Genomic DNA, 26,251 nt, shown 5'->3' on the forward strand with positions numbered 1-26,251 from the left:
AAAGAAGAATCCTGTTGTTTTTATCAAATTCCATTTCTTTAATGAAAAATGGCCAATGGTTTCTCAAACATCTTCTACAGAATCAAAGATAAAATTACTTAAAAATTCAGAGTAGACTTTATGGCCTAGTGCTTTGTAAATTCAGATTCAGCAATATAATGAATCTCCCCAACTCTGACATGGGGTTACCCAAGTTGTTCCATTCATTAATCACGCCCAGAAACCAAGAGCTTCCCTGTACAGTACGAATCCCAAAAGGTAAAGAAATAAATACTAGCATATACCACAGAACACAACGTTGCTAGCTAGGAGAGCAATGTCCACCAGCAAACACAAAATGGTTAGCAACATCTATCTACGTGACTAAATTGCTCAGGTTCCACCCAAAATCAGACAGGGTACATTTCCTTTATATCCCTTTGCAGTGCCTAGGAAAACACTAAGCACACAGCAGTTTCTCAGTAAATGATGTGGTCTAATACTTTACTGCTTCATGGGCACTGGAACAACCTTATTGATGAAGATACTGCCACAATCACCCAGCAAACCACCCAGGTCCTAACAACCCTCTGAGGGACAGGTTAGCCATTCTCATTTTTCAGGTAAGGAAACTAAGGCTCACATGAGGCCCTGTCTTCTCCAAGGTTCTCAAGCTATTAATGGGAGACATAGGTCTGAACCCAGGTCTCCGACTCCAATTTCAATGGTCTTTATCATGTAACTACCACAGAAATAATAAAGAAACTTATAATTCAGGCACTCTGTCATGCTGAAGATTATTACCACTCCAACTAAATTATAAGCTCCATGCTAACAACAATTATACATTGTTTTCCTTTATAAATTTAAAATTGCCAGGGGTGATAGCTTTATGTGTCAACTTGGCTAGGCCATAGTCTCCAGTTATTCAATCAAACACTAACCTTAAGTGTTGCTGTGGAGGTATTTTGTAGATGTGACTAACATCTGCAATCAGTTGACTTTAAGTAAAGGATATTATTCTTCATAATCTGGGTGGGCCTGATCCTATCAGTTGAAAGGTCTTAGGAGCAGACTAAGGTTTCCCTCAGGAAGAAGAAATTCCTCCTGTGGACTGCAGCATCAGCTCCTGCCTGAGAGTTTCCAGCCCGCCCTTCCTGATGGCCTTCCCTGTGAATTTTGGACTTGCTTAGCCAGCCTCCATAACTATGTAAGCCAATTTCTTGTAATAAATTTCTTAATATGGTTAAATTCCTTCATACAGTTCTGTTTTTCTGGTGGAACCTTGACTGACACATCTAGCCCAGTGGCAGGCACATTATTACACAGGAACAATAAATGTTTGCAGAAATGCCTATCTGAAGTTCATACAATGTAAGCATTGTTTACAAAATTATTTTCATTTAAAGCTTATGCTCCACCATGTCATCAAGATCTCTTTTCAATTAGAAGCATATCTATCTATATATATATATATATTTTTTTTTTAAGGTGCAAACCCATGAATAACACTTGCAATCTGTGAAGAATGCTGCAAACGAGATAGAAGCTTCTGTGCCTTCTGTTACATACTAACTACAGTAATTACAGATCCCCCAGGATTTACATTCTTTATTTTCATATCAAAGAAATAATCTCTTCTCTAAAAACTAGTGAGCTTAAGTTTTAGAGAATACAAATTTTGCTTCTAAGTTTCCTCAAAATTCCTATTTTTCATCAATTGTTCCCTTCTTGGACTCCTAATTTAGACAGTACTTCAATTTGTATAGAATTATCAAAATCCAAGGGCTGAGGTGATACTTCGGAGCTGGGACATATACAATTATGCTGTGATACAACCCAACAGAGCAAAAGGATTGACAAATCATAAAGGAGATAGACATTTTCCACAGACAAAAATAAGTGTGAGGGGACCAAGTGTGGACAATGGCATATATCTCAGAGCTTTGGAGACTGAATAAAAGACTGGGCATTGCTGCTTCTCAAACTTCTCCACCGAAGTATCCCTAAGTAAACTAAAGGGGTTATAGCCATCCCTCAGAATAGGGATACTCTCCATAACCACCAAACAAAAAATTTCTTTAAAGCATATTGTTTTACATTAACAAATGCAGGTGAGATTTGTTTTCTGTATCCATGTTTGCGCGAGCATTAAAATACTCTTTCAAATTATTTACCATAATGTAAAAATGATGTCCCAGAAGAGCAGCCACAACCTATACATATGTGTCCAGCATGGTACCATATAACCTAACCTGGTGGTATTGAATGATCCATTTGAGAAGCACAGATGAATGTACAGCACCCAACACAAGGATTAGTACATAACAGGGCCTCAGTAAAGTGGAGCTATTGTTATTATCATCAATGCTGTTGTTGTTACTGTTATCTCAAACAAGGGATCATGAGACATTGAAAAAGAAATACAGAATCCTCCAAGCCGTATGAATATGGTAAGACATAAAGAAAACTTTCAAGGAGTTAAATGGTATGTGGTCAGTAGAGTACAGAAGATATGCACAGAGCATCACCAGATGTAGGGAATTACAGTAAATGCTGTTCTCTGAATTCAGATAACTTTACAAAGCAAAGGTAACTAGGTCCCCCAAGCCTTCACACTGTCCCTCAAACTAAGTCTCTAGTCTCTCAAGGCTACATGGATATGGGTTTATGAGTACTATCAGTGTGGTTGTTTCCCCAGACTCACCTCTTTTTCAGTCAGTTCAGCTTGTAAAGCGTTGACCTTCTCTTTCAGGTCTTTATTCTCTTTTCGGAATGATTCTATCTCTTCAAGTCTTTCCCGATCATCTCTCTCCCGTTGTTCTTTCAAACGCTCAATTATTCTTTCCTGTGAGGCAATTGCCCAAAAAAAGAGTTGAGAACCAATCAGTGTGCATGCCAAGGCATGTTACAAAAGGAAATAAGGAGAAATACACATAAGAAATGTTCTAGAGGAATCAACAAACACAAGATATTCAAAACTGGGTTTGTGAAGAGAAGCTGTGCGTAACAGTATTTAGAAAAGACAGTCAATAAAGCTTTCAGCTTGTTAATCAAAGTTAGTATCATAGGGTTGCAAGGGATCTCAATGTTCAAGTTCATGGTGGTACCAGGAAAATTCCAAGAGCAATTCCAGAAGAGGGAGGTTCAGGCACCAAGACCTAAAGTCTTGCATGGGTAAGGGGAAGAGGTAGAACTAACCTCTTGGATCAACCCTCTTTGCTTGGCTTTCCCATTTGATGTCAAAGAACTTTCCTTGATTTCCGAAGACTCTTCTCGCTAGAAAGGGGATCAAAGTGGGGCAGGACCTAGACCCCTCCGGGACTTAGAGCTGGACTCACAGTGAAAACTTGAGACAAAAGAAAGAATAAGCTCCTTATATAAGTGATTTTTCAATGTGTCTGGAGCTGTTTATTTACTTCCATATTTTTTCAGTGGTTTCTTGGCAATCAGTAGAGACTCAAAAACATTGCTAGAATTTGAGCAAAGTTCAAACAGCAGCTTCTTTTACTGAGAAGCTGCTACATGCTAGGCACTGTGACACACCCTTCTCATCTAGTCCTTATCACATCTGTGAGATCTGAACCAGTACCACTGGTAACAGAGTAGTGCAGAGGAAACCCAGTCTCAGAGAGGCCGACTGACTCGTCCAAGGTGATCCAGCTCATAAACAAAAGGCCCACCCTGCCATCCAGGGCTGTCTGAGTCTTAGCCACGGCCAAAAGAACACACTGCCACAAACATACACCTGGAGCCATTCAAGGAGATCTGAGGGTCTGTCTGTCCTTGACTTTTATATTGAAATAAAAACATTACTCTAGTAGACATGTTTTCCAAAAGAGTGAAATCTTACTGATATCAAAATAAGAACCTTTTGTTTTTTTCCTAAGGAATTTTTTTTTAATTTATTTATTTTTGGTTGCGTTGGGTCCTCGTCGCTGCGCGCGGGCCCTCTCCAATTGCGACGAGCAGGGGCCCCTCCTCGTTGTGATGCTCAGGCTTCTCATTGCAGTGGCTTCTCTTGTTGTGGAGCACGGGCTCTAGGCGCGGGGGCTTCAGTAGTTGTGGCGCACAGGCTTAGTTGCTCCGCGGCATGTGGAATCTTCCCCGAGGGGCTCGAACCCACGTCCCCTGCACTGGCAGGTGGATTCTTAACCACTGAGCCACCAGGGAAGTCCCAGAACCTTCTTTTTTTAAGGAAAATTCTGCTTGGGTAAAATTTAAGTTAGATTTCTGAAACTTGTTTCAAATTACCTAACACATATTTGAATTTCCTTTTGGATGGTCATGTTAAAAAATGTTGGTGCAACGATTCTTAAGAATATTGTCTTTTATATTCTTACAAGTATATAGTACAAGACGATGCCTGATATATAAGACAACTGTAAAACGGTGTTTAATGTAGAGGGAAGTTAGTTTGAACACTTAGCCTGTGATTTAAGTTCCCCCAGGGGAGCAACTGTTCTACCCCAATGACAATAATTTATGTCTAATGCTTTCAAGGGCAAAAAAAGTACCATTGTTGTTTTGTAATTACTCAAAAACATTTTAAAATGAAGTATATTATTACTATAACAGTGGGGTAGAAACAGAACAAATGAGTCTATTACATTCCCTATTTTGTTTCTTCTTGATTTCAGTTACTGTCCTATTTTACTCTGTCTGTGCCATTGTAGAGTAGATGATTATGTGATTGACAGAAGAAGGAAATGGCCTCAGTGCACGGTAAGTCTCTCAAGAACTTTCAACAATTTCAGCAACTGAACCCACACCGCCTTTTGCCTGCACTTACTGCAGAAGCCTCACAACTGGTCACCCCGTGAGCAGGCCATCTCCATCCCATCACTTCCACCCCGTGGCTGTTGGAGTGATATTTTTAAAGCCCCAAACTGACCATGTCACATCACTATTTAGAAACCTTCCCAGGAATCACTCTGGCCAGAACATAAACATGCATTTATTCTCACTAGGCACCCTTTGCTTGGTTTTATTGCATGTCCACTCTCTCAGCCTAGCTTTCCAAAAGGCAACAGTCAAATCTTATGAATCTCTTAACCCAGGGCTGGGCAAACTGTCTGGCATACAACAGGCAATTAAAAAGGCTGATGGAAGGAACAAAATTCAAATTAGGGATCATCCTGTCTTCAAAGGAAGGGAAATTAAGTATGCATGTTAACATCCAGAAGGTGTCAGAGTCACTTGGAAATTAGGTTGATTTGCTCTAAGCACTTGTACTATTGACGGGGCATCGATGACAAAGAAAATCAGCAAGCAGTATAATGTTTTTAAGTGTTATTGATGATTCAATACTACAAAATATTTCTCCGTCAATCACAAAACTAATTTAACTGTCAGCCGCGCAGGGCCAGATGTCAAAAACATGTGTTAAAAGGTCCTAATATGGCATGATCTACTTGATTAACAACCAACTTGCAGAAATTCCAACAATGTGTTCTTGTTTTAGTCTTATTTGCATTGGCAAGTGTTCCTTGTGCACCCATCTGGCTCTGCACAGGTCTAATCTATTTGTGCTTTATCACTGGGTGGGAACTGCACTGCGGTGGCCTCCAGCTCTGCTATCTGGTTTTCTCAACTGCTTATCTGCTACGTGGCCACAGCAAGGCTTGGCGAGACCAGCTTTATAAATACAGCGGGTTCCTTGAGTTTCTGTGTGTCATTCCTAGAGCTAAGTCATACTCAGTCTTAACTCACCAAGCAGCATTATTTATTTATTTATTTTTACACACTCTGGATATTTGAATAAGTTCCCGGACATTAAAAGGAATAACACACTCCCTGGGATGTAATAATCCAAGTGAAATGGTGAATAGTGCCTAATGGGTTCTATTCATCAGCCAAAGGACAGCAAATAATTAAATGCTCTCATAAGTACACGATTTTTAATTAATCATTTTCCTTTTTGTCCCATGTCTTGTTGCAGAGGATCTGTCCACTTACATGTGGATAAAAATGGAACTGGTGAGGGGAAGGCTATTAAAAGAGATTGCATTGTCAAACACACAAAGAACAGAACGTTTAAATTTTAGTCCCATTCCATCACCCATGAGCTGAGTGGCCTTGGGGAGGCAATAAAGTCCCAGCTAAGGGCTAACTTAGAGAGAGCAGAAGTGGCTTCCCAGAGTGCTGGGGTGAGAAGTTAACTGGTGCCACGGGTGATTAATGATGTCCGCCCAGGGCCCAGAGATGAGGAACAGTGCTGCACATGTCCCAGATTTTCATTTCTGGGCATGTCATTTTACCTCAATGAGCCCACTTCCCATGTTTAAAATGAAAGAGCATGGATTTACTGTTCCTCAAAGTGTGGTCTTCCAAACACTTGCGTCAGAATCACTGGGCACGCTTGTTAAAAATCAAAGATTCCCCAGAGCAGAGCCCACAGCAGAGCACTGAATCAGAATCACTAGGAAATGGGATCCAGGAAACTGTATTTTAAGACACTCTCTAGATGATAAGATAATTTTTAGATACATACAGAAGTCTGATACCTACTGGAATAAATACTTAAAATTAATCTACTATTCTTTGTCCCATGATAGAAAACTTTGCCAGTTCCTATCCAATGTTTTTGTCTGTGTTTTTCAAATACACTAATGCTCTGATTTTTGGCACCTTTAGAAAATTCTGTTTGCTTTTATTCTTCATCAGGTGAAAGGCTAAAAATCAGATGCAAACAGGGTTTAGAAACTAACAGCTCATGGGCCACAGCTGGTCCAAAGAGCTATTTTGTTTGGCTTGAGCAGCATATTATAAAATCTGAACTTGAATATTTTGACGTAAGTCAAAGACTGCTCCATCACCAGCAGTCCCTACTGCTTAACACCAAACCCACTTCCCTCATTTCTGCTCCCTGCATGGCCCTTCATGGCATCCAAGTTCTCAACTGCCCATCTATGGTCCAGTACAGATTTCACATGCCTGAGATTGTGGATCAGCAAACTAAATAATTATTGTCAAGGTAATTCCAAAAGATAATGGAATTTAGAGGTCAGCTAGTTTAAATGTACATTTTGAAGATAAGTTACCGAGATGCCCTGAGAGGAGAAGAGGCTTGCCCCACATGATGCAGTTATCAAGTAATGGGGACAGTTTGATGGGGCCAGACTCCCACAGACCTCAGCTTTCCTTCCTGAACATCTCCTGAGTCTCAAAAGAAGTACTTAAGTAAAGGGAGTAGTTTCAGGTATGAGAATTGTTTTGGGATTTAAACTAGAATAAATCAATTCTTAGCAGGGGGGAAAAGGATAAAATGCTGCCAAGAATACGTGATATGGTGCTTCCCTGGTGGCGCAGTGGTTGAGAGTCCGCCTGCCGATACAGGGGACATGGGTTCGTGCCCCGGTCCAGGAAGATCCCACATGCCGCGGAGCGGCTGGGCCTGTGAGCCATGGCCGCTGGGCCTGCGCGTCTGGAGTCTGTGCTCCGCAGCGGGAGAGGCCACAGCAGTGAGAGGCCTGCATACCGCAAAAAAAAAAAAAAAAAAAAAAATACATGATACGGAAAAGTATATGGTATAAGTTTATTTCTGTACATTTGGAGAAAGAAATCAAGGGTACAAGTGGACTGACATCATATCACTCAAAAACTGCAAAAGGGATACATGATTATTAATAATTTTGAAACAACATTCCTTTATTCAAATTTTACAAACAAAATTACTACAAGAAAGTTTTGAGGGACTTCCCTGATGGCACAGTGGATAAGAATCCACCTGCCAATGCAGGGGACACAGGTTTGAGCCCTGGTTCAAGAAGATCCCACATGCTGTGGAGCAACTAAGCCCGTGCTCCACAACTATTGAGCCTGTGCTCTAGAGCCCGCAAGTCACAACTACTGAGCCCGCATGCCACAACTACTGAAGCCCGCATGCCTAGAGCCCATGCTCTGCAACAAGAGAAGCCACCGCAGGGAGAAGCCCACGCACTGCAACAAAGAGTAGCCCCTGCTCGCCACAACTAGAGAAAGCCCGTGCGCAACAACGAAGACCCAACACAGCCAAAAAAAACATTTTGATACTAAATTCTTGAAAATTGTAAAAAGAATATTTTTCCTGAAAAACCATCTTATTTATTCTTATGTTTCCACATAAAATCTTGTCTCTTATTTATAATTTAATGTTAAAGTTATAATCTTGTAATTTTAATAGGAACATTAAGACTATCTAGGCATAGAATTATGGCTCCTTTTTTTACCTTCTCTATTTTTAGCATAGACAAGTGGTTCTTAGACTAGCGTATGTATCACAATGACCTAGGGAGCTTGCCAAAGTGCAGACTTCTAGGCACTACTCAAGGTTCTGTTTCAGTAGATATACATGGGGCCTAATAATTATATTTTCAACAGACTCCTCCTGGTGATTCTGAAGTAGAGGTCAGAGAAGCCTTCTTTAAGATTCACTGACTTGTGGAACCAGTGGGCTATTTAATCTAATTCTCCCATCCTACAAATGGGAAATTTGAGGCCCTGGGAGAGAGAGTTATTTGTCAAGGTCACCCAGTTAGTGGCAGAGCTAAGACTGAGCACACTACACACACTCTGCACAGTATGAGTCCTACAGAAGTGCCCAGAGAATGAATGAACTAACTTAACTAGAATGAAATGGGCTAGAAATCATTTTAGAAATCGGTAAACATCAGGATGACCTATTTGCCTAACAGATTTTGTTCATTCTTTTAATCAAAGTAATCCTTTTAAATGTCAGTCAGAACAAAACCCTCCAAATGGCTTCCTACCCCCTTTGGAGTGAAAGTCAAAATTTTTCATCCTTTCTCACAGGGGCTTCAAGGGATACTCTTCCCCCCTCCCCCTCCCACTCTGCACTTGCTCTCCCCTCCAATACATTCTCCCTCCAGAAGTGCTCATGGCTCATCCCTCACTTTCCCTTCTCAGTAAGACCCTCTACCTGGCCATTTCACCCCAGCACTCCCTGTACCCTCTTCTTGCTTTCTTCTATGGAAATTATTACCCTCTGAAGTCCCATGTGTTTTACTTACTTAATTATTGCCTGTGTCTCCTCAGTCCCATTAGAATCTAACCTCCACAAGAGCTAGGATTTTCACTCATTCTCTTCTCTACTGGACCCCCAGTCCCCACAGCAGTGCCTGTCATATGGTGGTGACTCACTCAATCAACACCCACTGAGCACTCCCCCATGCAGGTACTGTGCTAGGCACTGGGGGAAGGTAAGCTAACACACAAATAACACATGTATACGGGTATGTTGCTCAGGCTTGGAGTCCAGCAGAGAAGACCAATTAATCACATTAAAACAGATAAATGAACAATTAAGATTGTGACAAGAGCTCTGGGAAATTCACGGTGTTCATGAGAACATAAGAGAGGATTTTACCTAGGAGGCTTCCCTGAGAAAATGACTGATAATAATAATAACAGCTATAACTTATTATGCCTGTTATTCTCAACACTTTCCATATATTAATGCATCTTCTCCTCAACATATTCCACTAAAGTAGGTACTATTATTATCCTCTTTTACAAATGATAAAACTGAGAAAGCGAGGGGTTAAGTAACTTGCCCAAAGTAGTAAGTGTCAGACCTAGGATTTGAACCCAAGCAGTCTGACTCCCATGTCCACATTCTTGACTACTGTGCAATACAGCTTCTCAGGAAGCTGAGCTCTCTGAAGAAGAGAAATTAAGTCTGCAGAGAGTAAAGAACGTTCTAGGCTCAGTAATAGCATGTGCAAAGTGTCTGAGGCAGGAGGGAACAATGGTGCACTTAAAAACCTAGAAGGCCGCGGCTTCCCTGGTGACACAGTGGTTGAGAATCCGCCTGCCAATGCAAGGGGCATGGTTTCAAGCCCTAGTCCGGGAAGATCCCACATGCTGCAGAGCAACTAAGCCCGTGCGCCACAGCTACTGAGCCTGCGCTCTAGAGCCTGCAAGCCACAACTACCGAGCCCACATGCCCCAACTACTGAAGCCCGCACACCTAGAGCCCATGCTCTGCAAGAAGAAAAGCCACCGCAATGAGAAGCCTGAGCACCGCAGCAAAGAGTAGCCCCAGCTCGCCACAACTAGAGAAAGCCCGCGTGCAGCAACGAAGTCCCAATACAGCCAAAAATAAAAATAAATAAATTAAAAAAGAAATCTAGAAGGCCAGTATGCCTAGAGCACAAAGAATGAGGGAAGAGAGATGGGGGATGAGGCTGGAAAAGGAGGAAGGAAGGAAAGATGGGAGGAAGGGAGGGAGGGAGGGAGGGAGGAAGGGAGGAAGGGAGGGAGAGGGGGGAGGGAAGAAGAGGGGAGAGGAGGGGAGGGGAGGGGAGAGGAGGGGAGGGGAGGGGAGAGGAGGGGAGTGAGGCAGGCAGAGAAGTGGCTGGTCAGGTAAGAGCCAAAGCAGATGAAGGGTCGGACCCTATGGGTGAGGTTAAAGATTTCAGTCTTTATCATCCTAAAAACAATGACAAGGTAGTGAAGGTTTTTAATCAGGGCCAAGGGTGATGTGACCAGGTATGCATTTCAAAAAGACACGCTTGGCTTCAGCGTGCCAAGTCTACTGCGAAGGGCGAGCACGGGAGTGGGAGGCCCAGCTGGGACTAGGCTTAGTGCGGGTGCATGGAGAAAAACAAGCTCACTGAAATGCATTTGGATCGTTTCCTCCCAACCACATTTCCCTAAATCCTGATACCCCCGCTAATTTTTTGTCCAAGCTTACCTTCTCTGACAAAGCCTCCTCAAGCGTCGCCAGTGCAGTATCCGTATTACTGGAATCAGTCTGCAAGGACTTCACTCTGTCTTTCAGATTGGTCAGTTGCTTGTCTTTATCCTTAAGTTGTTCTTGCAAGTTTTCAATCTGAAAGTAAAGATCACCATATTTAATGCACATTTTATTACATATTCAGTGCCAAGGTCCCTGAAGTGGACCTATCTAAAAAGAAAAATTAAAAAGGACCCAAGATTATGGAAATTGTCAGTATTATGAAGTTACACTTTGACTCAGAATCAAGGCCATTTTGAAGAGACCTTCTTTCTTCCATGTAATTCAACTTCGTGTTTAAATGGCAATACAGACGAGCAGAATATCTCCCTCCCTGCAAATGCAAGCCCCTCAGACATGTAAGCACTCTTATTTCTATCTATTTCTACCTCTTTCACCAGCCCTTTAAGTCTCAAGTCCATAAACCTAATCTTGGTGCAGTGAATCAGAGAAACACATATTCAGGATTACTTTATTCAGTGAACAGACACGTACTGGGTGCTCATTCTGCACTGAGCACCATATCAGTATAAGGCAGAACCTATGTAGTCATTCACTCACTCCTTTATTCAGTATTAAACTTTGTGATACACCAAATGTTGTCAAGTGGCTGTTTCAAGTAACCACATGAAAAGCCAAGTAGGTTATCACCAGTAGACTGTTAATGGGAAGAACCTGTGATATAAATCAAATGTAACAAGTACTAAACACTCCATCTGGCAAATAAGTCATGTGTTGGCAACCAACCAGCCACTTTTATCCACTATCTGCAGCCTGAAATAAACACACCAAATAGCCGATTATAACGCCTGCCCAGGAGCAACAGCAAGGACCTTCTCTTGGGCATTGCGTACATTATCATTCATGTTTTTATTCTCTGCTTTCAAACCATGTATTTCTTATCTAAGGATTAAAAAAAAGTCCCACTGTACAAACAATTTATTCATATTAAGGGTTTTAAATTGACAAGGAAAAAAAGCAGTACAACTCTAAGATAAGTCCATTCAAAATATTTGTATTCTGCACCCAGGCTTTCTCAGGAAATCATTCCAAATGCATGTTTCACAATGTGTGACTCAAACAAATTTGGAGATGACTCGATTCACGTAGCATGAATCTGGAATGGCAATACAAATAATGACAAGAGTAGAAGCAATAATGAGAAGGAGGAGGGTTGACAGTGGAGGTGGCAGCAGTAGCAGCATCAAAATAGCTCTGAACGCAAAGATGCTGACCCTCAATCTGAGGACAGAGGACGTGGCTAATTTTTCCAATGATTTAAATCGATGTGGCCTAATGGAGATGGACATTTCCTCCTTCCATTCTTCCCACCTTCCTTTGCGCCTTCCTTCTTTCTTTTATTTTTCCCTTTCTCCTCCCCCTTCCTTCTTCTCCTTCCTTTTTTTGCCAATGTATTTTTTAATAAGACATGTTTTCTGCCTTGAGACAGACATCCTGGTTTGGGGAAATAATTAACCTTCTCCTTCATCAAAATGCATTGTATTCCTATTCAGCTACCACTGTAAGAATTCAGTGTCCCTCCATGCAAAACACAGGAACTCAAAAGGTATAATCATCTGCACTCAGAACAAAGGCTCCCTCCATTCCAGACAAGTGTTCATGGGGTTACACAATACAATAAGCAAATATATGAGTGAGCAAAAATATGGATGGTTACATGTCAGAATGTAGTCATTATACAGAAGAAGCCAGCAGCTGAGAGGACTGACTCTTGAGAGAGTGTGTGTTATTATTTTGAGTACACTCACACCCACATTTGTGTACACACGTGTGCAAATCCATGGTGGCTCCAAGCAAACTGATTAAGTTCCCCGTGTTCACCCTGGGAGACAGGGCCCTGGACAGAAGAAAGGGGACTTTCTCTCAGGGCATCAGCCCTGGTGTAGTGGCATCACTGATTTCAAGGGACTTTGGGCGCTGCAAATAGAGGCTAAAGAAGACTGCTGTGAGACTCCCTGGGGCCTCCTCAGTTACTGGGGAGATTAAGGATGTTGAGGGTCAGTGGTCCAAGGAATACTCAGGTAGGCGATAAGAGCTGGAGAACTGTGGGCTGGTGAGACACAGGAGTGACATAGCTATTATCTCACATCTAAGAACTCAGCAGAAGAGCCAATTATACCACAGACAAGATTGAAAAACAGAGCTGGAACTGGAGACATTTATAGAGGTAGGGATACACCACTTTAAAAATGTTGCACAAAGATCACCAAGAATGATTCTTAATAAAGACAAGATACAGACCAGGGTGGGGAATATATAGCCTCTTGTGTAAATAAAAAATAAGCCTATAAATAGATACATATACACAGCTATTAATATAAAATTTTTTTCTGGAGAAAAAATTCACAAGAAATTTTAATAGTGTTTAACTTTGGGGGAAAGGGTCTAGGGTACAAAACTGTGGAAGAGGCCTCCTGTTTCTCTTTTTTGAACATTTCTGTAGTTCTCTGCTTGAATTTTCTAACCATGTGGGTTTTATTCATTTTTAATGCCAACCAAGATTATCTGGTTGGTAAAATTATGGGTAATTTTTAGTTTATATTTGTATATAAAAATTTAAGCCACTATGCAAGTATTTAAAATCATGTTTGCATACAATTGATAACTAAGTAGAAATCGGAGAATGAGAAGGAAAAAGAGTAGAATGTAAAATCATATGATATTTCTTTGTAAAAAGAGAAAAGTCTAGCACAGAACAACAACAACAAAATATATATGGAACTCACTAAAGTATTATTTGGCAGTGGTATGAATGATGATTTTACTTTTCTTCTTTATACTTTACTGCATCTGCCAGCTTGTTCTCCTTGAACATAACAGACAGAATAAAAGATATTTAAGACCGACTACAAAATATAAGAATGGTTCTTTAAATGTGTTTTGAACAGTAAGTTTGTGCTTTTTAAAAGGACTCATTGTAAGAGGAAATATTCCTTTCTTACTCCAAGGAGGACTCAATTCTTTAAATTTTAAATTTAGGAGACTGAGGCAAATGTAAAATTCTGTATCTTTTAAAAAATTATTTTGCAGCTTTCTAATGTTTGTAAATTATTAACAACATTTACAAGAAAAAAAGCAGAAACTTTTCTTCAAAGGGTGAGGTTGTACTAGGTTGAAATAGCAGGCAATGAAAAATAAGCAAATTGAAAACCTGGGTTTAGGATTGGGGATGGAAAATGAGGATTTTGTGAGAAATTCCACATGCTGCAAAAAAACTGAATCCACCTAAGCAACATAGTCAACTCACTGGTCACTGTGACTTGATAAAATAAGAGATGGGCCTGAGCAGAAGAGGGCTAGAGATGGACCTGAGCACAGGGCTGTCCTTGCCTTTGAACTAAGCTGCCTTTTCATCACAGCTAAGGAGACTCAGAAGGAGCCAGTTTTGCTGAAGTGGTACCTGCACCTCTCAGAGCAGACCACTGGAGAGGGGGCAGGGAAAGCTCAGGCCCTGGAGGTCACCAGGCTGCCCTAATCCTAATGGCTTCAGACTGACTTCTGAAGCTCCAGGCCTGCCCAGTCTGAGAAGGGGCAATGCCCAGAGGGAGCTGTTTAGTGAGTTTTCACACAAATGCAGCCCTCAGTGGGAGAGCTGTCACTGACTGAACAGCAGCAGCCTCCTTTACTCCACATTTGCTCCCCTCCCATCTGGTCTCCAAAACTGCAGCACAAGTATCCTTCCTATAACGCAGATCTGACTGAATGACTTCCTTTCTTAGAACTCTTCAACTGCTCCCCCATTGCCTCCAGATAAAGCCCAAACTCCCTGACATCATACGTGAGGCCCTTCACAGGAAGGCTCACCTGGTCCTCCACTATCCCCAGCCTCACCCCAGCCTTGCCAAACCACTCCTGCTATCTCCCAGGACCAGGCTTTCTCATAGCCTCTCCATCTTTGCCTATTCGTTTCTTCTGCTTGGGAGATTCTTCTCATCCCAATTTTTTACCCTAGTCCTACTCAAATATTTAGATATCAATATATTCCTCACTTCCTCCAGGAAGCCTTCTCTGTCCACAACACCCACTCTGGCCCAGGCTAAGTCTCCTACTTTTCACACACTTTTAAAATCACCTCTTTACTTGTCTCTTTACAATGTGGCTGTGAGTTCCATTAAGACAAGAATTCTGTCATACTCACTGTTGTATTTCTGGCCATAGCAACCAACTGTGTTGGCAATATCACATATTCACTTATTAAATGAATGAAAGAACAATGGAAGGAACCCTAAAGAGAGTGTCTTGTATGAAAGGAAGAGACCAGAGCATGTGATAGCTGAGTCTCTTCAGTTCTTAGATCCTACAAAGAAGAAAAAGCATGGAGAAGCTCCATATTTAGCCAGAGCACCTAAAACATGCTGAAGCATCTTTACGCTTTCCAATATTACCCAAAGGTATCTTTATGTCTGTTTTCTTTATAGAGTTCTGAAATTTAGTTACTTAAAAAAAAAATTTTCTTTTCTCCATATCATATATCTCTGTAGTTTCTGTTATCCAAATCTAGGGTATCAGTCAAACCTTTCAGCTGAATCAACAAAAACAACGCAGCCTGGTTTAAGCAGAAAAGGAGGAGCATTCACAAACCACCAGCAATACTGGAGAACCAGGGTTGGGGAAGATAACCCAGAACAATGCCCATAGTTTTGATGCGACTGGTCTAGTGCAGACACTGTTGCCCCAGCTGCAGAATACCAGAAACTGAGATTTACAGCACAAACCCAGCTGCCATGGACCACTGAACACCACCGCTAGCCCTGTAGCTGTGCAGCACCATGGCCTCCACCTTACAGACTCTGCAGCAGAGAACGCGTCACATTCTCAACATTCCAGCAACTCTGGGGCAGCTACAACTAATGAGCAGAGCCAGGGTCGGGTACACAGCCCAGCTGCAAAGGAGGCTGAGAAACCAAGTGTTGACATTTTCACCTTCCATCAGGAAAGGTCCTTCATAAGATCAGAAGAGAGTTCAAAATATGGGTAGCCAAAAAAAAAAAAAAAAGAAAGAAAGAAAGAAAGAAAAAGAACCCATATCTACACACCTAGGGAGAGCATGGGTTGTTAGCTCCTGAACCTGGAAACTGGACCATCCTGAAACAATTTCTCTCAACTGTCTCTCTCTCTCAAGTTCCTAACGCCTATAAAGCTAAGATTTGACTTAGACACTTGTCCAAATGTGGTCCATGCAACTCTTTGTTGCCAGTCTATAAGATAACTGCGAAAATCGAGAGTGCCTACGTATCACACCATTATTCAAGAACAAGACTGATGGACTTGTCACCGTGAGCAGTATATAGACAAATTGAGATGTTTCTGAACACGAGTCACATGTGGCCAGAACTGCACAATGATCATACACAGTAGGACCACATATTGTTCCATGACAAATTAGATATTTTAAAAAAGAAACAGCTTGGGAAGCATGAATTTACAGGCCTGCAAATCTCACATAATGCTTCAGAAATACCTTTTCTTTTTTTTATTGTGGTAAAACACATAAAGCAAAGAATTTGCCATCTAACCCATTTTTAAGTGTATACTTCAGTAGCAGTGTAGTATTTAATACCTTCATAATGTTGTACAACCAACACCGTCAAGCACCTCTAAAACTCCATCTTATAAAACTGAAACTACCCATTAAATGATAACTTTCCATTCCCCCTACCCCCAGCCTCTGGCAACCACCATTCTACTTTCTGCATCTACAATTCTGAGTACTCTGAGTACCTGATATAAGTAGAATCATACAGTGGTTTTTGTGTAATTGGCTTATTTCACTTAGAATAATGTCCTCAAGGTTTATCCAGAGCATACATCAGGATTTCCCTCCTTTTTTAATACTGAATAACATTCCATTGTATGTATATACCACAGTTTGCTTATCCATTCATCTGCTGATGGATACATAGGTTGATTACACATTTTAGCTATTGTGAAAAATGCTGCTATGAACATGAGTGTACAAATACCTCTTTGAGACCCTGTTTTCAATTCTTTTGGTTATATGCCCAGAAGCAGAGTTGCTGGATCATATGGTTTTTCTACTTTTAATTTTTTGAGGAACCACCATTCTGTTTTCCACAGTGGCTGTACCACTTTACATTCCCACCTACAGTATATAAGGGTTTCAATTTTCCCACATCCTGTCCACCAGTTACTATTTTCTGGTTTGTTTGTTTTTGATAGTCGCCATCCTAACAGGTGTGAGATAGTACCTAATTGTAGTTTTGATTTGTATTTCCCCAGTGATTAATGATGTTGTATGATCTTTTAATGTGCTTACTGGCCATCTGTATTTCTTTAAAATGTCTCTCCAAGTCCTTTGCCAATTTTTAAATCAAGTTGTTTGATTTTTGTTGTTGAGTTTCAGAATTTCTCTCTTTATTCTGCATATTATTTCCTTATCAGATATATAATTTACAAGTATTTTCTCCCATTCTATGGGTTGCCTTTTCACTCCACTGATATTGTCTTTGGATGCACAATTTTTCAATTTTTTCATGAAAGCCAATTTGTTTATTTTTTCTTTCATTGCCCGTGCCTTTGGTGTTATAATCAAGACATCACTGCCAAACCAATGTTGTGATGCTTTTGATCCATATTTTCTTCTAAGAGTTTTAGGTCTTACATGTAGTCTTTGATCCATTTTGAGTTAATTTTTGTATATGGCGTCAGGTAAAAGTCCAACTTCATTCTTTTGCATATGGATATCCAGTTTTTTCCCAGTACCATTTGTTGAAAAGATTCCTTTCCCCACTGAATGGTCCTGGCACCCCTGTCAAAAATCATGACCCTATATGTGAGGGTTTACTTCTGGATTCTCCATTCATGGTTTGTGTTTATGCCACTACTACACTGTTTTGCATATAATAACTTTGCAGTAAGTTTTGAAATCAGAAAGTGTGATTTCTTCCAGCTTCATTCTTCATTTTCAAGACTGTTTTGGCTATTCAGGGTCCTTTGAGATTCCATATGAATTTTTTTCTTTTTTTTTTTTAACATCTTTATTGGAGTATAACTTCTTTACAATGGTGTGTTAGTTTCTGCTTTATAACAAAGTGAATCATCTATACATATACATATATCCCCATATCTCCTCCCTCTCACATCTCCCACCCACCCGCCCTATCCCACCCCTCTAGGTGGTCACAAAGCACCGAGCTGATCTCCCTGTGCTACGCAGCTGCTTCCCACTAGCTATCTATTTTACGTTTGGTAGTGTATATATGTCCATGCCACTCTCTCACTTTGTTCCAGCTTACCCTTCCCCCTCCCCGTGTCCTCAAGTCCATTCTCTATGTCTGAGTCTTTATTCCTGTCCTGGCCTTAGGTTCTTCAGAATCTTATTTGTTTTTTAGATTCCATATATATGTGCTAGCATACAGTATTTGTTTTTCTCTGACTTATTTCACTCTGTATGACAGACTCTGGGTCCATCCACCTCACTACAAATAACTCAATTTCATTTCTTTTCATGGCTGAGTAATATTCCATTGTATATATGTGCCACATCTTCTTTATCCATTCATCTGTCGAAGGACACTTAGGTTGCTTCCATGTCCTGGCTATTGTAAATAGAGCTGCAATGAATATTGTGGTACATGACTCTTTTTGAATTATGGTTTGCTCAGGGTATATGCCCAGTAGTGGGATTGCTGGGTCGTATGGTAGTTCTATTTGTAGTTTTTGAAGGAACCTCCATACTGTTCTCCACAGTGGCTGTATCAATTTACATTCCTACCAACCGTGCAAGAGGGTTCCCTTTTCTCCACACCCTCTCCGGCATTTATTGTTTGTAGATTTTTGGATGATGGCCATTCTGACCCGTGTGAGGTGATACCTCATTATTTTGATTTGCATTTCTCTAATGATTAGTCATGTTGAGCATCCCTTCATGTGTTTATTGGCAATCTGTATATCTTCTTTGGAGAAATGTCTACTTAGGTCTTCTGTCAATTTCTGGATTGGGTTTTTTTTGGATATTGAGCTCCATGAGCTGCTTGTAAATTTTGTAGATTAATCCTTTGTCAGTTGCTTCATTTGCAAATATTTTCTCCCATTCTGAGGGTTGTCTTTTCGTCTTGTTTATTGTTTCCTTTGCTGTGTAAAAGCTTCTAAGTTTCATTAGGTCCTATTTGTTTGTTTTTGTTTTTATTTCCATTTCTCTAGGATGTGGGTCAAAAAGGATCTTGCTGTGATTTATGTCATATAATGTTCTGCCTATGTTTTCCTCTAAGAGTTTTATAGTGTCTGGCCTTACATTTAAGTCTTTAATCCATTTGAAGTTTATTTTTTTGTATGCTGTTAGGGAGTGTTCTAATTTCATTCTTTTACATGTAGCTGTCCAGTTTTCCCAGCACCACTTACTGAAGAGGCTGTCTTTTCTCCATTGTATATTCTTGCCTCCTTTATCAAAGATAAGGTGACCATATACTATAGAAATTATCCCTGAAAGTATGGTCTTTTGGCATCGGCTTTTTTTCATGCAGTATGATTCTTTGGAGATCCAGCCAAGTTGTAATGTTTACCAATAATCTATTCTTTTTATTGCTAACTAGTATTCCATGGTATGGATACATCAGCTTGGTTAACCATTCACCTATCTAAGGATGTTGGATTTTTTTCCAGTTTTTAGCTACTACAAATAGGCAACTATAAACATTCATGCACTAGTTTTTTCCATGAACGTAAGTTTTCTTTTCACTGGGATAAATGCTGCCCGAGTACAACTGCTGGGTCTTATGAGAGTTGTAATTTAGCTGTACAAGAAACTGCCAAACTGTTTTCCAGAGTGGCTGCACCACTTATACTTGCTTTCACAGAACAGAAAGGCCAATTTATTACCCTTTCTTTCTATAGTTCATGCCTTTAATATCAATTCTATGAACTTGTTACCTAGCCCTACATTCTGAAGATTTTATCCTATAGTTTTTCTCACAAATTTGTAGTTTTATGTTTTACATTTAAGTCCACGATCTACTTTGAGTTAATCTTGCATAAGGTGTGAGATTTAGGTTAATGTTCATTTTTATTGTCTATGGATGTTCAATTGATCCAGCAACATTTGCTTAAAAAAAGGCTATCCTTCCTTCACTGAAATGTTTTTGCATCTTTGCAAAATATCAGTTAAGCATATTTGTGTGGGTGTATTTCTGGGTTCTCTGTTCTGTTCCACTGATTTATGTCTCTGTCTCTCCAATAATACAACACTCTCTTGATTACTGTACTTACATTGTAAGAGTTAATGCCAGTAAAGTGGTATTTCCTACCTTATTCTTTTTTTCAAAGAATGCTTTAGTTAATCTAGGGCTTGTGTCTTTCCGAAAATTTTTTATAATAAGCTTGTCTACTTCAATAAAAACCCTTGATGGAAATTTGATAGAAATTTCATTAAACCTACAGCTCAGTTTTGGGAGAATTGACACCTTTACTATGTTGAGTCTTTCAAACCATGAATACAGTGCATATCTCCTTTGTTTAGGTCTTGTTTGATTTTTTTCATTAACATTTTGTTAATTTCAGCATGCAGAACCTGTACATGTTTTGGTAAGTTCATATCTAAGTATTTCAGTTTCTTTGGAGTTATTATAAATGGTATCATGTTTCTAATTTTAGCTTCCACATATTCATTGTTAGCTTATACAAATGTAGTTAATATCTGTGTGTTCAGTTAAGTCTCAGGATACAGGACAACACGCATGAGAGACAGTGGTCTGTAGTTTTGTCCTGGAGGGTTTTTCTTTGCTTTTGTTTTTTTTTTTTAAATACTATTTTTCTGTTTTTGGGTGTCAAGGTAATACTGGCCTTATAAGTTAGTTGGAAAATATTCCCACATCCCTTTTTCAGCAAGAGATTAAGTAATATTAGTGTTAATTCTTTATCTATTTGGTAAAAATCTCCAGTGAAACTATCTGGGCCTGGAAATTTCTTTTTCAAGAGCTTTTAAATTACAAATTCAACTTATTTAGTTGTTATAAGATTATTCATGTTATCCATTTCATCTTGGTTGAGTCTGGTAGTTTGCAGTTTTTGACGAATTGGACCATTTCCTCTAAGCTATCAAATTTATGAGTATGAAGTTATAATATTCCTCTCTCAACTTTTTAATGACTACAGAATCTATTAATGGTGTCTTGTTTCATTTCTGATATTGTTGATTGGTACCTTCTCTGTTTTATCTTTTTATCAATTTTATTGATTTTTTGCCAAAGAAGCAGCTTTTAATTTTATTGATTTCCTCTATTCTTTCTGTGTTTTCAATTTTATTTATTTCTGCTCTGTATTTATTATTTCCTTACTTATACTTGTTTTGGGTTTATTTTGTTCTTCTTTTACTGGTTTACTGAGGTAGGAACTTTGAATATTCATTTGCTACCCTTCCTCTTTTCTGATGTAAGTATTTAACACTATAAATTTCCCTCTCAGCACTGCTTTAGCTGCATTCCACAAATTCTGATATGTTGTAGTTCCATATATGTATATGTATATTTCAGTTATATGTATATTTTTTCTTTGAGACTTCACTTTTGAAGCATGGATTATTATCTATTTAGCATCTGTGAACCATAAATTATTTGTAGATTCTCTTCTCTATTACTGAATTCTAGTTTGATTCCAGTATTGTCATAGAGCATACTCTATGAATTAAATTCTTTTAACTATGTTAAGGTTTGTTTTACCACTCTGCATATGGTCTATCTTGGTGAATGTTACATGCATACTTGAAAGTAATGTATAATCTGCAGTTGTTGGGTGGAGTGTACTATATATGTCAAATAGCTCTTGTTAGTTGATAGCTGTTCAGTTCTTCTATATCTTTGCTAATTCCTGTATTTAGTTCTATCAATTGTTGATAGTGGGGTGCTGAAGTCCCCAACTATTATTGTGAATTTGTCTACTTCTCCTTTCACTTCTATCTGGTTTTAGTTCATATATTTTGAAGCTCTTTTAGCTGGTGCATACACATTTAGATTTGCTGTCTTCTTGGTGGATTACATCTTTTATTATTATATGTCACCTATTGTCCCTGGTGATTTTCTTTGCTGTTAAATCTACTTTTTCTGATATTTATATAGCCATTCCTCCTTCTAAAAAATTTGTCTTAACATGATATCTTTTTCAATTCTTTTACTTCCAACTTACCTATGACATTGTGTTTGAAGTGAATTTCTTATAGACAGTATATAGTTGTGTCACATTTTTGTTGCTGTTATTGCTGTTGTTGAATCCACTCTGGCAATCTCTGTATTTTAACTGGTATATTTTGACCATTTATATAAAGTAATTATTGATATGTTAGGGCTTACTTCTGCTATTTTATCATTTGTTTTCTGTTTATTTCCTTGGTTCCTCATTCCTCTGTTTCTCTTTCCTGGCTTTCCTGAGAGCTACCTGAAGTATTTTTAGGATTTCATCTTCAATTATTTATACAATTTTTGAGTATAGAGTTTTGCATATTTTCTTAGAAATTGCCATATGTGGTGCAATTTACATATGCAACACGTCACAACCTACTGATATAAATGTTTTACCATTTCAAATGGAGTATTGAAATTGTACTTCCTTTAAGGTCCTTTTACCTTACCCATTTTTACATCTTTTTTTTTTTTTTTTTTTTTTTTTTGCGGTACGCGGGCCTCTCACCGCTGCGGCCTCTCCCGCTGCAGAGCACAGGCTCCGGACGCACAGGCCCAGCGGCCACGGCCCACGGGCCCAGCCACTCTGCAGCACGCGGGATCCTCCCGGACCGGGGCACGAACCCGCGCCCCCTGCATCGGCAGGCGGACTCCCAACCACTGCGCCACCAGGGAAGCCCTACCTTACCCATTTTTAATATATAGTTATCTCATTATTTCCTTTATATACATTGAGCACAACAGATACTGTTATGATTTTTGCTTCAACCATCAAATATGATTCTAAAAACTTAAAAGAGAAAGACAGTCTATAACATCCAGTTCTATTTCCTTCCATTCCACTGTTCTTCCTTCTTTTCTGAAGTGCTAGTCCTTCTGTTATCATTTCCTTTCTTTTTAGAGAGCTTTCTTTAGTCTTTCTTTAAGGATACATGTGCTAGTCTGTTGGTGGGAATGTAAGTTGGTGCAGGCACTGTGGGAAACAGTATAGAGGTTCCTCAGAAAACTAAAAATGGAATTACTCTATGAACCAGCAATCCCACTCCTGGGACTATATCCAGACAAAACTATAATTCAAAAAGATATATGTACCCCTATGTTCATAGCAGCACTATTCACAATAGCCTAAATGTCCATTGACAGATGAATGGATAAAGAAGATATAGTATATATATACAATGGAATACTACTCAGCCATAAAAGAGAACCAAATATTGCCATTTGCAGCAACATGGATGCAACTAGAGATTATCATACTAAGTAAGTCAGAAAGAGAAAGACAAACACATATGATATCACTTATATGTGGAATCTAAAATATGACACAAATGAACCTATCTATGAAACAGAAAGAGAACCATGGACATAGAGAAAAGACTGGTGGTTGCCAAGGGGGAGGGGGTTGGAGAAGAAATGGAGTGAGAGGTTGGGGTTAGTAGATGTAAGCTTTTGTATACAGAATGGATAAACAACAAGGTCCTACTGTACAGCACAGAGAACTATATTCAATATCCTATGATGAACCCTAATGGAAAAGAATATGTTAGAGAAGAATGTATATATATGTATAATTGAATCACTTTGCTGTACAGCAGTAATTAACACATTATAAATCAACTTACTTCAATTAAAAAAAAAAAGGATATATGTGCTAGTGACAAATACTCTTCGTTTCCCATTATCTGAAAATGTCTTTAGTTCCCTATTCACTCCTGAAGGATAGTTTCACCAGATAGAGAACCTGTGGCTGAAAGATTTTTCTTTCTGCACTTGAAAAATGTGTCAAATCTCTCTGGATTCCATAGTTTCAGACGAGAAATCTACCATCATTTTATTTGGTATTTATTTCCCTATAAATATTGAGTGGTTTCTCTCTGATTGCTTTAAGATTTTTTTTATCTTTAGTTTTTAGAGGTTTAATTATGATGTGTCTTGGTATAGATTTCTTTGGGTTTGGGTTTATCCTATTTTGGGTTCACTCATCTTTTTGAATCTGTAGGCTTATACCTTCTGCCAAATTTGGGAAATTTCAGCTATTGCTACTTTGAATACTTTTTCAGCTCCATATTCTTTCTCCTCTTTTTCTAGTACTCCAGCAATATGTTAGATATTTGTTATTGCACAGGTCCCTGAGCTGTGTTAATTTATTTTCCAGTCTACAGTGTCTCTGTTATTCAGACTAAGTTCTATTGATCTGTCCTCAATTTTACTTGATTCTATCATCTGTTGTCTCCACTCTACTATTGAATCCTTCCAGTGAGGTTTTCAAGAAGTAGAAAACCTCACTGGAAGGATTCAGTACTTGTTCAATCAGTTTTACGATAATTGTTTTAAAATTTTTATCAGATAATTCCAATATTTGATTCATCTTGGTGTTGGCATTAGTTCTTTCCTCACGCAAACTGTGATTTTTTTTTCTGGTTCTTGGTATGATGAGAGATTTTCAATTGTATCCTGGACATTTTGAATATACCTTAAAAGGTTTGTTTTGTTTTGTTTTCCTATTTATATCTTCGATTTTAGCAGGCAGTCACCCTATTTCAGTTTAGTATGTGGGATCTGGTTGGCTTCCTTGACTTGCTGACATCACTGCTAGGGGCAGAGTAGCTTGTTGCTAGGGGTTTTGGGTCTGGGGATGGGTTAGGCTGCCCTAGCTCTACTGATAAAGCTGCTGTGGGCAACTTGAGCCCACCACTGCTGGCAGGTGTGAGACGGAGGATGGATCAGCTCATTGGAGCTCTGCTAGAAATGCTGCTGTGGGCAGACTGGGCCACTGCTAAGTCCCAGCTGGGCTTCCCCTTTCCCAAAGGGAAAGCAGGCATTCCCTTCTTCTCTTCCTTCCACCCTCATTCCTCTGTCTCTCTCACTGTGCCTGCCTCTCTCTCTTTCCTTCTTCCCTTCCTTCTTTTCATCTATTTCTGTTGGCAGTTCAGAATTGCAGGGCTCTCCAGCTCCAGTCAGGGATGTATAAGGAAGAACAAGATAACCCAAGGAACTCAATGAGGCATCCTTCAATTCCCGAGGCCCACAGCCAGTCCTCCTTCTTCTTTTCCCCCTTTCAGGGTCCTTTTATGATGGTCTGTTGAATTATTTCCAGACAATCTAAATGAACTTGTATTTAGAGAGAAGGAGCAGGAACAAGTGAGTTTATGCCATCTTATCCCAGAACTGGAAGCCACTAAATGTTTTTTGAGAAATGGATTGTTTAACTTGCTCTTCAAAATCCCATCACTGATTTAAAATGAAAAGAAGCAAAGTAACTTGTTTAAGGTAATCCAAACAACTAGTGGTGAAAGGAGGGTTCACACTCAGACTGTCTGACTCTAGAGACTCCCGCCCTGCCTCAGACTCCCCACGGTTATTCAGGAGCATTTCAGAGCAGAGACTCTCAGCCCCCTTCCTCTATCATCACACCTAGGGACCAATTCCCACCAGATGATAGATGGAAAGGATGGAAAGGAACAAGAGTCTAACTGGAGGGTTGAGTAGTTTCCAAATCAGACTCCATTTGAGTTTCACTCCCAAGTGGCATGAAGTTACACGGTAAATAAGTTCAAAGAAACTCAAACAAATTCACTGCGTTGGTAAATATTCCCTCAGCGAAAATGCTTAACACAAAGTGAAGAAAAGGACTTGCATGATACCACTAAGATCTACGTTTCCTATCATGGGGCTGGCACATAGTAGGCCCTCGGTAAATATTCCTTGACTGTAACCAAAATAAACCAGTCCTTTTAAATTCTAGATGAGCCTTGGCTCAAATTACCTCCCACAACAGTGTTCCTGAGAACAAATAACCACATCATGACACCCTGTGGAATACTTGAGACACTGCACTCAGCAAGTTCTACCAACACCCAAATTCAAATGGACAGGGAGAAAGCAGAAGAGAACACAGCTCTGCAAAGCACATAATCAGTATCTAAAGGTCTAGAATGTTCTTTTATCATCAGCAGTCTGACCCCAATGGATAAGCTCTCTAAAATAAAAGTGCCTGCTTCCCTTGCTTGGTGCTTATCTGAATTCCAGAGCATTTATATGATTTCCTTTCTTTTAAAACTAATTTTAAAATGTGATCCAAACCCTAACCAAGACAGCATGTTCCCAAATAGTATGGAATTTTGTATAATTTTCCTTTAGACATAAAATGAATAGGCAGCAAATTTAAAACATCCCTAAATTGTTCTAAGATGGAACATCCCGAAACTGTCCAATGAGAAAATGACAGGCAAGGTCCAAAAGAGCTCCTAGAAATTCTCATGATGTAAAAATATTAATAAATAATTGTTGTAAACTATACTTTCATGGTTTGCTAACCATGGCTAAACTTATTGGGAGGATGGCAGGGTGGTTAAGAGGTCTGGAGTCTCCTAAACAGAAAAGT

General features: G+C 39.5%; 1 protein-coding gene across 12 annotated transcripts in view; it reads right to left on the minus strand.

The window, feature by feature from the left end:
- ERC2 (ELKS/RAB6-interacting/CAST family member 2) overlaps positions 1–26,251 on the minus strand; it is a 960,889-nt gene that overhangs the window by 523,465 nt on the left and 411,173 nt on the right. For all 12 annotated transcript variants that reach the window (XR_010947074.1, XR_010947075.1, XM_067754789.1 and 9 more), the window contains 2 exons: positions 10,676–10,813; positions 2,687–2,827 (listed from right to left, as the gene is read on the minus strand). Coding sequence is in view for 10 of the 12 variants with exons in the window: in XM_067754789.1 (XP_067610890.1) it covers positions 2,687–2,827; positions 10,676–10,813 (279 nt within the window). In the remaining 2 variants the exon portion in view is untranslated. The remainder of the gene's footprint in view (positions 1–2,686; positions 2,828–10,675; positions 10,814–26,251) is intronic.

This window comes from Pseudorca crassidens, chromosome 10 (assembly GCF_039906515.1).
Source record: "Pseudorca crassidens isolate mPseCra1 chromosome 10, mPseCra1.hap1, whole genome shotgun sequence".
NCBI classification, from domain to species: Eukaryota; Metazoa; Chordata; class Mammalia; order Artiodactyla; family Delphinidae; genus Pseudorca; species Pseudorca crassidens.